The 12864-nt window shown below is 34.7% G+C and overlaps 1 protein-coding gene across 3 annotated transcripts in view; it reads right to left on the reverse strand.

Annotated features, from left to right (window-relative positions):
* Window positions 1–12864, reverse strand: part of RANBP17 (RAN binding protein 17) — a 341319-nt gene that overhangs the window by 88957 nt on the left and 239498 nt on the right. For all 3 annotated transcript variants that reach the window (XM_070476842.1, XM_070476843.1, XM_070476844.1), the window contains 3 exons: window positions 11954–12034; window positions 2465–2528; window positions 2264–2372 (listed from right to left, as the gene is read on the reverse strand). In XM_070476842.1, the coding sequence (XP_070332943.1) occupies window positions 2264–2372; window positions 2465–2528; window positions 11954–12034 (254 nt within the window). The remainder of the gene's footprint in view (window positions 1–2263; window positions 2373–2464; window positions 2529–11953; window positions 12035–12864) is intronic.

A 12864-nucleotide genomic window follows, 5' to 3' on the forward strand; every position in this document is an offset into this window, starting at 1 on the left:
TCAGGAGCCAGGATGATGGCATGGTGTGTTCTTCATTCACCTAATACTAATTGAGCACCTACAATGTAGAGACACTAAGACTGGTACTAGAAAAGATGAAGAAGGCAAAATCTATACCCTAAAGAAGGTCAATATATTTGGGGAAGAAAAGGAACTCTGGTTTGTAACAAGGGAAGGAAGCTCTGGCAATATTTACCACAAATCATCACTTGATGCTTATAATATATGTTTAATTATTTTTAAAAATGAAAAAATACTATTAAATAAAAAATTTCTTTTCAAACAATGCGCAAGTTCCCTGACTGCAGCTGATATTGTTTTTAATTTTTATCTACTCTCAGATTTAGTTTACTTACATTGAATATCTGTTTAACTTTGGTCTCCCTGCTTCTTTCAGTCTGTTTGACAGGTCATTAAAAGAGCAGCATTTTTAAGGTTTAGGAAACAAATTAAGTCTAGACAAGGGTTTCACTATCTCCTTTAATGCTTGGACAATTGGGAAGGCAAGAAGGCTAGCTCCATGAGGGCAGGGGCCAGTATGTCTGACTGGTCCTTGTCTTGTCCTCAGAGCTCGGCACAGGGTGCTCTCTAAATGATTATGGAGGACGATGACAGAGTCTGGACTGCTCTTCTGCTCTCCGAGGCAGCCGCTGAGAGGTAACACAGGCCAGTGTGCAGTATGCGAAGCTGTCACTCAGATCTCCCATTTGCCTAAGGTAGCAGATGATTGGGTTTTGCATGCCTGGTTTACACTCTTCAAATATTTATAGACAGTTTTCTTTGCCTCAAGGCCTACTTGTCACTTAGCCAAGTTATACATACATGGTTCTTTTAATCTTTCTTTAGAAATCAATCCCACTAAGCTCCTTAATCATTCCAGTTGCATTTTCCTCAACTTTTGGCTGTTTGTCTTTCTGGTAATATATTCTGTTGAAATGCATGGAAATAACATAGATGTGGAGCAAAGAAGGATTTAGTTATCTTTCTATTACAAGGGTCAATGCCTTTTATGTGCAAAATGAAATTATTTATCCCTTTTCTTTACATATGATCGTGTTTTAAAAAACTCATATTTAAATAGATGGATCAATCAATACATTGCGAGAGAACGGAAGAAAAAGTATTCTTTTCTCTAAGGGTGACACTGTCATTGATTTAACTTTCTCATGTGTCTATAAACTGACTAATTTAACCTGAAGTACCCAAACATGGGGGAAATGGGATTCCAGGATGACAGGGTCAACACAGAGAAGCTTAAGTACCCATTCTAAGGTAGCTATCTGCTTTGGGATACTTCTTACTTTTAGCTTTTCAAAGCTAATAGAACAAAATAGAACAAAAGCAAGTTAATTTTTCCCATTAGGAAAATAATACAGTAAGGAAAAATTCAAATTATCAGAAAAGAGGAAGTTATCTATAGCACACTACTCAAAGACAACATTTAACATTTTTGAAGAATTTCATTTAAGACTTTTTTTTGATGCATTGTTTCTCTCCCAATGAGCATGCTCAACATCATTTGCACAGCTTAATACCTTACTTTTTTGCTTAATATTATAACAAAATTTCACATATTACTTTGTCTTCGAATCATAATTTTTAATGACTACAGACTATTCCATCAAGTAAGTATATCCGGCTAACTTTATAATTCTCTATTGTTGGACATTTACATCATTGCCACATTTCTCTAGATTAAATGCCATTACAAAGAAAATCTTTCTTATTGAGCTTTTCTGTATTTAAGATTACTTTTTGATTTGTATAGCAGTAAAATTAATGGATCAAAGCGCAAGTCTTAGTCACTCAGTTGTGTCTGACACTAGGCGATCCCATGGACTGTGGCCCGCCATGGTTCCTCTGTCCGTGGAATTGTCCAGGCCAGAATACTGGAGTGGACTGCCATTCCCGTCTCTAAGGGATCTTCCCGAGAATCCGGGTCTCCTGCATTGCAGGCGGATGTTTTACTGCCTGAGCCACTAGGGAAGTCCGAAAGGGTCAAAGGACACCCAGAAAATAAAGTTTGAATAAGGAATTAACACAAACACTAAGTGAAGCGAAAAATACCACCTTCTATACAAAAATCTGTCTTTTGGCTCTGAAGCTAGTGAGTCAATGCTCAAATATTAGAAAGCTGTAAGAAAACTGTCAAAGATGGCAAATTCCAATTAGCTAAATATGGTACCCACAAGTATGACACTCCTTCATTCACACAAATATATTGTCGATCCCTTATTAATTAAGCTTATATTCTTAACCTTACCTAGATCTACCATCAGAAGACGAGTGAGGGCTGTGTAGAAGGTTGTTCGGCATCTGAAGTCACTGAGACTGTAACTGTCACTGATGCCAAGAAAGGGGAAGTATTCACTCTAATGAAAGTAAAAGAGCATCCAAAGTTACTAATGCTTGACCTAAACTACTCAGACAACTTCAGTCATTAATTCAAGGAAATAAGACTCACCGTGTGATTTTTTAGCATGAATTTCACGGCATTTATCTTCACAAGTTTTTTTAAAAGGATATAGGTAATAGACGTTAAGGAATCTGGGGAAATATGATTGTCTTATCAATAAGTAATAGATAACAAAATAACACTGAACTATAATGGCATCAGTTTCTATTTATGATGAATAAATATTATTTCTAAAGAGTTTTATCCCTATAGAAATGCCTTCCACTCTGTTAAGAATGATAATCCATTATTAACCAGTGCAATTACTTTTCCTAGCTTATACATATTCTAGTTATGGAAAGGAAGAATGAATTTTATAATTAAGACAAAAACTTTTTTACTATTAGAGCCTTGATAGTGGAAAATTAAAATTGACCCTTTTTACATTTTGGGTGTAACTTGAGAACTTCTTTTCACTTAATATTATTTCATAAAAAATAATTATGAAAGACCCATAATAGGCTATCAAGAAAGAGAAGATTATTCAATTCTAAGAAACATGAGCTTAGTAGAAATCTAAGGAAATTCTGCTTTAGATGAAGAAAATCAGAATACAATTAGGAGGATGTAGCGACCGCAACTTCAGGTCCTTAAATGTTGAAGTACAGGTTTAAAGGACCTAAAATTTCTTACATGCCTACTAGGTGCAAGGCATTATATATCTGTTAACCCACCTAATTTTCACAATTACATTTTAAAATATTATTTATTTTGTTTAATCTGTAGATAAGAAAACAGAAGCTCAGAGAAATTAAGTTACTTGTCCAAGATTACATTGCTATGGACTAAGAGTGCTGACATTTGACCCGAGATTTGACTATAAATCTCCCTGGTGGCTCAGACGGTAAAGCATCTGCCTAAAATGTTGGAGACCTGGGTTCGATCCCTGGGTCGGGAAGATCCCCTGGAGAAGGAAATGGCAACCCACTCCAGTACTCTTACCTGGAAAATCCCATGGACAGAGGAGCCTGGTAGGCTACAGTCCATGGGGTTGCAAAGAGTCAGACACAACTGAGCGACTTCACTTTGACTATAAAGGCCACATACTTTCTACTGTACCACATTATCACCTGAACAGTTCAACTCAGAATGAGAATAGAGTTGAAAAACATCACAAACATGATCCCAAAGCCTAAATAACTTCTGGTTAGTGCCATCATCAAAGAAAGGCTGAAGTGGGTTCTAAGAACACCAATTCAGTACACAAACACCCTCTGCTCTTACTTAGGGTTTATCCTAGTCCTGTGCTTTCTGCTCTAGCTAGGGCACCTGTGGGGCATTCCCTACATACTTACACAAACCTTTCTTCAAACCATAATGATCTTATATGGTTCCAAAAATAATAAAATAAAATAATAATAATAATAATCTTACATGGTTCCATTTATGTCCCAATGAAAACACTGGCTCTTTTCCTTCACCTCATCTCCAAATGCAGACGTCTACTAACTCTATACACTGGCACTGATGAGCCTAATTTTAAATGTTAGTCACTCAAGTGTGGGTATAAGAATAGAAAACACACTGGAACATAAGTTAGGAAACTTGGGCTTTCAGTTTGACTACACCATTCAATCAGCTGGATGAGCCTGAGTATTACACTCTGTCTCTCTTAGCCTTAGCTTTCCTCTTCAACAAATGAGGATATATCCAAGCTATCCTGGGTTGTGAGGATCAGACGATGCACATGTTTTTGCCAATTATAAACCATGGAGATGACATATAGAGGCAGAGCATGAACATTTATAGAATGCTTACTACTTTCAAGGTTAATTCTCTCAATCCCATGAGATAGACTCTAGTTCTCACATGAAGAAACAAACTATAAAAATGAAGTTAAAGTTTCCAAAAGACAGGCAATTAGTATGATCTAGATTCAAGCCTCTCTGACTGAAGGCAACCCATCCCAGCTGCAGGTTAAGCAACTGCACATTCTGCTTATCTCCAACCTAGACTGTAAACTCTCTAAGGGTAGTGACCGCACATACGTCTTTGCTCAGCACACTGCTCTCAGTGGGTGCTCGACGCACTGTGTGTTTCCGGCAGGATGAAACGAGGTCAAGGGTGATAGGCAGCAGGTCTCTCCTTGCTTACAAAGAGGCAGCCTTGATGACTTTTTCCAGTGTAAGTCACTGAGAAGAACTGCCACTCAAACTCCACTCAGTTAAACAGGGGTAGGGATCAATGAGCTAAGAAATATCTTAAGTAATTACCAAATACAATTCTCTTAGAATTGCAAAGTTAAAAGTGACAGGGTTTATGGGTAATAAGAATGCTACCATTAATAGGAATCTTCCTGTCAGTGCTGCTAATAAACAGCAAGTCATGTTTTGACAATAGAATATTTATGGCAGCAATAAACAGAACATTCACAGGAAGAATCTCATCTGCCAAAGACACATTTTCTGCAGAATTGCATCTGTGCACTTTGTACCCAGGCCAGCCTCACTGCCTTTTAATTACATTCTAAGGAAGAAGATTAAGAATGATTTTTAAAAACTTTTTTCAATAAAGAAAAAATGAAAGTTCATCTGAATACTTGTATTTCTTTATAGGAATTCAATTCAAAGCTAGCCATAGCCCTTACAAAAATATGTAATTTTTTTTTAAAGGTAAACAGATACATCGTCTTCATAATTTTCTTTCTTCACTAAGAGACTAGGATTCTTGTAAGCTGCACCATTTTGGTTGGGTGGTAGTACCAGGTTAGATTTCAGAGGCCTGTCGACAACCGTTCATAACAGTACATGTGGTTAATGGTGGTTAACAATAACAGTAGTAGAAGTCTAGAAGAGTAAGAGAATTTAATAAAAGTCACACATGGAACATATAAATGGTAGAACTTTTGGATTCAAATCCAAACTTCAAAGATCTGTGTGACTTGAAAGTGTAAGCTCTTTTCACTAGGCTAAATCATATCCATTCAATTTGAAATATGCCAAATGATTCCACAGAGATCACTGGCTTCTTGAGGTACAAGTGAAACTGGAACTAGGCCCAAGAAGGGACAGGGAAACTGTTCTTTTAGGAGGCATCAATTCATTAATGAGCTTTCATTACATTCAGGACTGAGCAAACTCCACAGACTGGCAGATATGAACGTACAAACAAAATGCCCAGAAAATTTGTCTGTATCCATGTGGTTACGAAAACACTGATATAAGTGAAGATGGTCTTACTGATAGTTAGCTTGGGCAAGAAAAAGTTGAAAGAATGGTGTATATTAGAGATGGTCAAAATTTTGAAAAAAATCTGTATCTTCAGAAGAGAAGAATAACCTAGTTGAGAATGCCCTGGTTTTTTAAGTTACAGGTACCACACACTTTAGCGGCTAGTGGGCAAAGTAGCACCAAGTATTACTTCAATTCAAGGCATCAAGTATTTACTGAGTAATACTGTATTTCATCAATCTTAAAACATCATTGATTATAAAGAATATCATTATTATATGTACTACTAAGAAAGAGTTTTAAAATATCAAATTATAAAACATTTTATTTTCAGAAGTGTTAAAATGTGATGAAATTTCTATTTTAAAATCAAAGTAGTGTATTAGATGCATGACATTCACTAAGCACAAGAAGGTGGATAATGGTACTGAGCTAGGCAATTACGTAAAAGCCATACATGCTTACAACATTACGGACAGAATTAGATCCTGATGATAGAAGAAAGCTCACAGATAAGAAAATTACCTGATGGAAATTACTGTAGGTATGATAGGTATATGGTATAATTACTGAAATATTAGTGATTTCAAAAGTAGAATTATGCTCATAAACTGTACTAGACTAAAAAAAATCCAAACAGGTATAACCAAAATGAAGCATCTTAAGGGATACTAATAACTGCTTGTAAGGAATAAGAGTTTAGTTACTTAAAGTTTAGTCACTAACAGGAGAGGTAAGAATATGGGTCTAATGTCTGCTATGTGATGAAGTTTTGAAACTATAGAGAAAGGAAACAAAACAGTCCTAATAGCTAATAACTTACAGTTTAATAGGAGAGAGGACTAGTCAATACTAGGCTATATTATGTTTATCCCCCGAAATACAGAAAAGAACTAGGTGTCCAAGAACACTAAAAAAAAAGAAAAGGAACAAAAATGAAGCATTTAGTAGCATCTACCATGTGACTGGGTCAGTAATACCAGGTGCTTTATTACTGTTAGATAACATAGATATATTGTTACATATTTATTATATTATTTGAAAGTGAAAGTCGCTCAATTGTGTCCGACTCTTTGCGACCCCATGGACTATAAAGTCCCTGGAATTTTCCAAGCCAGAATACTGGAGTGGGTAGCCCTTCCCTTCTCCAGGCGATCTTCCCAACCCAGAAATCGAACCAAGGTCTCCTGTATTGCAGGTGGATTCTTTACCAACTGAGCTATCAGGGAAGCCCTATTATTTAATCTTTACAAAATCCTAAGAGATAGATAATATTCCCTTTATACAAATGAAGAAACTGAGCCTTAGCGAAATTAAATGACTCCTTCGAGTTCTTTTAGTTAACACAGTGATAAGGATTATAATTAATAATTACTTCAGGATGGCTCTACCAAATTTTTAGCGAAACCTGAAAATTTAAGAGAACTAAGTGAGTTATAACGGGTCAAATGAAGAGAACAGCATATGTGGTGATTCAGTGAAAGATTATGAAGGGTATCAAAAAAGTGAAAGTCGCTCTGTTGTGTCCAGACTCTCTGTGGCGCCATGGTCCGGAGGTTGCCAGGTTCCTCTGTCCATGGGATTTTCCAGGCAAGAATACTGAAGTGGGTAGCCACTCCCTTCTCCAGGGGATCTTCCCACCCCGGGGATCGAATCCAGGTCTCTCACATTGCAGGAAGACTCTTTATCATCTGAGCCACCAGGGGAGCCTGAAGGGTGTCAAGGGGAAGGCAAAACAAATTTTCTTGGCCCAAGTACAAAGTACAAATTGGGGCTGAGTTGTGGATCAGGAAATTAGTTTTGGGAACTCAGTAAGTTAAAAAACTCAGGTTAAAATCAATAATTTTTCTTTGACCCAAGAAGCATGTGATTCTGGGCTTTTGGGAAGTGAAATGATCAGATCAAAATAATACCCAAGGAAGGTAACCTTGTGAAGTATGAATCTATAAAGACCTGAGAGAAGGCCTGCATTTAGTGGGCTACAGAGGAGGAATAGAAGATTCTCACAGTTGATGCTAGTACAAAAACAAAGCAGATAAATTATGGGATGACTTTTCCAAAGATGATAGAGACAGCAAACAAAGAAATACATCAACATTTCTTTTGATGAGAAATGTTAATAGAAGTATGCCTGAGGGATGTAGCTGAAACTAGTTTTATTTAACATTCTGAAAACCATCTGGAGATGGTGATATTCACTGAAATAAAATGATACATTTTAATACTATTTCACAAAAGCAGAATTACTGCTGTTTATTACTAAATACTCCCTGTCACAGACATACCCCGTTTTACTTCCACCCTTTCCCTTTGCTTCATACTAGACTCCTGTTTCATTTGTCATCCTTTACTCTCTCCTGACGCCCTACCTCATTCAGGATTCCCCAAACCCTGGTGCACAGGAACTGTGGGAGATGATCTCAGAAAGTCAGTCTGAAGTCAAATGGAAGGCATTCTTTTCACAGCAGGTAATCTGAGCCAGCTTCATGGTTTCTGAGTTTAGACTATGTACTTGCACAGAGTTCTGTGGTTATAAAGGCCTCTGCTTGGTTCAGTGTTCTGCTGCTGAGGACTTTAAATTCTTAATCATTTATGAACAATGCACACCACATTTTCATTTCGTACTGGGCCCCATGGATGATGTATGTGGTCTTGCAATAACATGAAGAAGTTATTAATTCTAAGAATTGTTGAAGTTCACATTATCAGTAGGGAAAATGAATTTGAATAAATTCATGAATTAATGTAGAATTCTTAATGAGGTGTGTTTTTAAAAATTTTAGCTAAAGACTATCTTTTGGGTTTTCTCAAACCTTTGAGGATGATGTAATAAGGGCAGCTACCAACAGAGGGCCTAACAGAAAATGAAATTTCCTTTCTCATTATTATCCATCTGAAACTCAGAGACATGTTAACTGCTATAAATATGAGTAAACAATGAATTGCAATAGAAATGTTGATCAATTATTTTTAAAGGAAGAAAAACTTGAAATAATGATTAAAAACCAAACAGAATTATGAATGAAATGTGACACTTCCCTCTCTCTCAGCATTTAAAAAAAGTAAGTTTATTTGATGGTTCTCTATGACCCTTATTCTCACTCCAGTTTTCCCGGCAGCTTCCTTGTCTTAATCACTTAAACAATCTTACATCTTTCCCAATTAGACAGAAACCAGAATTTATGACTGGAAAACATATCAAAGCAGGAAAAGGATACCCAAGTATTAAACCTTACTGTGAAGGGTTACCCCAGGAAAGAGTCATTTCAATCCTGTGTCTGTTAGAAAAAGCTATTTAGAATCTGGAATTCTTGAAATTCAATCTTGGAAATTAAAAAGTACATTAAAAAGTTACTAGATATGTTTGCTAAATTTGTCGTATATGCCACATATAATGAATCTGCTGGGAGAACAAACTTTTTCTCAAAAAGGCCAATGGATTTTAAAGTTACAACAAACTTGCCAATTTAGAAAGCTTCAAATTTACCAACAGAAACCTTGGGAAAAAATGCAACAATGGCTTTCCAGTTAAAATCTGGGGACTTAACAAAATGGTAGCCTCCTCACACACATTATTATTTAGAAAACTAGACTATTTCTAAAAATGTCAAATCTGCCTTTTCTAAGTGAAGACAAATTCCCTCAGAGAAGATTCTGTAGGAGAAATATTCAGATTTTCTGTTGAGGGCATTCAGTTCTATTTTCTAATTAACTTAAGGCAGAAGTCTTCAAAATATGGTCAGCGAGCCACCAGCATCAGCTGAGAACTAATGAAAATGCAACTTCTCAGGCCTCGGTCTAACACCTCTTCAAATAGAAACTCTGGGGGTAGTGGGGCCCAGTAATTTGTATTTTAACAAGAACTCCAGAAATTCTGACTATCACTAAAGTTTGAGAAGACTGCCTTAGGTAAATAAACATAAGGCTTTTTAGTACTTCCTAAAAATGAGGACCTTTGTGATTTCAATTCCTAAACAAGCAGTCAGATAGAAGAACACCAACATTCAGAGACTGGCTTTGAGGACCATAAATAATGAGTAAGATTCATGCTGAAGAAGAGCAAAATACAAAAAACAAAACAATAATTATTTGAAAACATGCATTATAAAAGTAATAAGAGACATTAAAAAATTTTACAGTAAGATAACATGCTTTTCATATATTTGTTACTAGTATTTTCAATACAAATATTTTGAATATTAATATATAAACAGATTTCCATTTATAAAGGTCAGTTGGTGATGATTTTTATCTTGCATAACTGCTTCTATCGCTGAGCCATCTTATTTTTAACACAGAAATAACGTATTGTTTTAAAATCAGGATTTAAAACCACATTACAATAAAGAAATCGATTAGAAATAACAAAACATGCATTAGGTAACCAGCAACTGCACTGAAATAGATACACCACTCACATATTCCATTATGTAAATGAATTCAAAGATATTTCATGACTGATCAGCTAGAAGGGACATAATGATTTATAATTCAAATAACTGAGCACTGAAATCAAATTGAGTTAATATATATTTCTAAATATGCAAACCTGAAATAATTGTTAAAAAATATAAATCAATGTACCCAAGTTGAAATTATGCCCATCCCTTGGTTTAAAACGTTACAGCTTTTAAACTTTTATCTAATAAGCTTTTGGAAAATATGATTTTTTATTAACTTCAAAAAGGAGTGCTCAAAAGCAATAAGTGACTTGTAAAATAAAAGATTATAGTCAGGATTAAAGAATATATAAAAGATGTAAATGATAGGAAAGGATCTTAAATGGCAGGTACAAATAAATTAGGCCTTATGTAAATTAAACAAAAAAGAATACAAATCAAATTAATTTTATATTAGATTTCAATTTCAACCTAAAAAATAGGATAAATCCAAACACAGATATGTGCCATAAAATAACATAGGCTTCTTTCCAGATAATATGCTCTCAAAGTAATACATTGTGAAAAGGCCAGAGTTTGCAATACTAGGAAGTACTTATAAACCACTTCATATGTTAGAAATAAAGAGTATTTCAGCATTATTATTAAAAAAAATACAGGTTGAGTTTTTTTTTTAATAAGAAAAAATACATATCTTAAAAAGCCAAAATGACCACTGGAATTGGGTTGTACATCATTTTCCAGTAAAAAGGAAAAACAGCCTGGACAGGTGTAATTTATCATTTTTCTGATTTAATATCAAAGAAATATATTAAAATAATAAAAAGAATCCTGAAATCCTCAAAATTTGTAGTGATAAATAGCCCTCCCTGTCTTTATTGCATTATACCTACTAACAGAAATATTGCATGGTGGATTTTGCCAGACAAGGACGATTATTTTCCAATAAAAAGTTGCATATTAAATTCCAGCACAAAAGTGGGTGTCTAATACTTTGGAAATCTTTTATGGTTTGCAAAGGAACACAATTTTAAACTTAACTAATATAAACATATTCCTGGAGTGAACCCATGTTAAAGATTTCCATCCAATGCCACCCATTTTCAGAATGCTGTCTTCATATTAAAATAGCAGCTAATCTTAGTGGTTAACTAAACGAACAGTTATTTTTCACAACTCCTATATATTTGATAGTTAACATATAAAAGATAATCAACATGATTCTCTCTCATTGGTAGAAACATTACAACACTATCAACTATGATCTAATAAGAAAGGATGATTCTGGTTTTAGATTTTAAAAATCTGGTAAAGAGAGACCTAAACATTTAATGTGTAATGGGAAATTTTATTTTAGAGTAAACAAGATGTTGATTTGGTAGAGGAAACAATCAAGGAAGTGGTCAAAAGCCTTATAATTCCCTTTCTGTTACTCCTTTGTGCCTACTAACTAGAGAAAATAAAATTCATTTCAATTGAAATGAACACTGAAGAAATACTGACTCTTAGGAATTCAGTTTTTATAAAATAACAGTTTTTAGAATATATTGATCTTCTTAAGATTAGTTATATGTGTTATTTTAAAACAACACCATCCTGACAGTTATGAAAAATCATGGATTAAAACATATGTGGTTGCCTACTTTCTTACGTATCCATTTATAAACCTGGGTGGGTATAAATGTAACTTTTGCTAGTTAGAAATCTATGTATCTATATAAATTCAATTGTGATTCTGAATAAAATGTTTCATATTACATAGCTAATATAAATCTTTCAAAATTATACATTTATAGATAAGGCTAAATGAAAGGCTTTCTACTTAAGAAAAACACTTGAAAAATTACAAATAAGGACAGTAACCTGGCCAACAGAATGCACCGGTTAGGTTTGTTTATACACACGATCAGATACAGTAAAAAGGATATCCAACAGAAAGGTCACTTAGGAACTGGAGCGTCCTGGAAATTACAGGCTCACATCTTCCCCAGTATTTAAGGTTTGTAACACTGAATACGAAAAAAAATTTTAATTACAATTAAGGTATTTGCTTGTGCAGGGAGAACATGGAAATACACATCATTCATGTAAGTTGACCTACATCACAAATATCTCATGAAGTGGGTTTAAATACCAATGGAACATTTTCTCTTCTTTTCATTTCATGTTCAAAATTATACACAATCGATGTACAAGAAACACTGTTCTCCAAAATGGCCTATTATTCTATAAATTTATTTTTGTAAATTAAACTTGCCTAGATGTTTCACAAAAGAAACATTAAGTTTGTATCCAAAACAAACACAGTAGGGAGTGACAATAGGAGTTTCAAAGGAAGTCAAGTAGAGACTTACACTCACTGCCAAGAAACGAACAGTCAAATTTGGGGTTCCAAAACTTACTTCTTATGATCATGTTTGTTTATCTTGCTTTGTTCTCTGCAAGTAAGACAGTGCTATCTATCTGTTACACAGAGGAAGTAAGGTGTCAAGTGCAGGCATAGAACCTTAGGCTAAGTGTACAATGTTATTTCTTGACCAGAAACTAGTTAATTCTACTAATATTACAAGGATAATTTAAGGACAGTTTCCAAGAACATGTCTCTGATAGCCATAGGTTTCTACTGGAATCAATGAATGCCCTGTTTGAAGGCAACCAAATCTCTCTCAATGATTCCAATTTGTAATAATCTCTTGAGTTGGTCTTTAAAATTGAGTACTTTGTTTTTAATTTTAAAAAGGCTGCCCACTGAACTGAAGTTCAACAAAGTCTGTAAACTTCTCAAAACTATGTTTTGATACTGCATACTGCAGTTGTATAGATACCTTGACAAATAACA

Source organism: Odocoileus virginianus, chromosome 14, assembly GCF_023699985.2.
Source record: "Odocoileus virginianus isolate 20LAN1187 ecotype Illinois chromosome 14, Ovbor_1.2, whole genome shotgun sequence".
Taxonomy (NCBI): domain Eukaryota; kingdom Metazoa; phylum Chordata; class Mammalia; order Artiodactyla; family Cervidae; genus Odocoileus; species Odocoileus virginianus.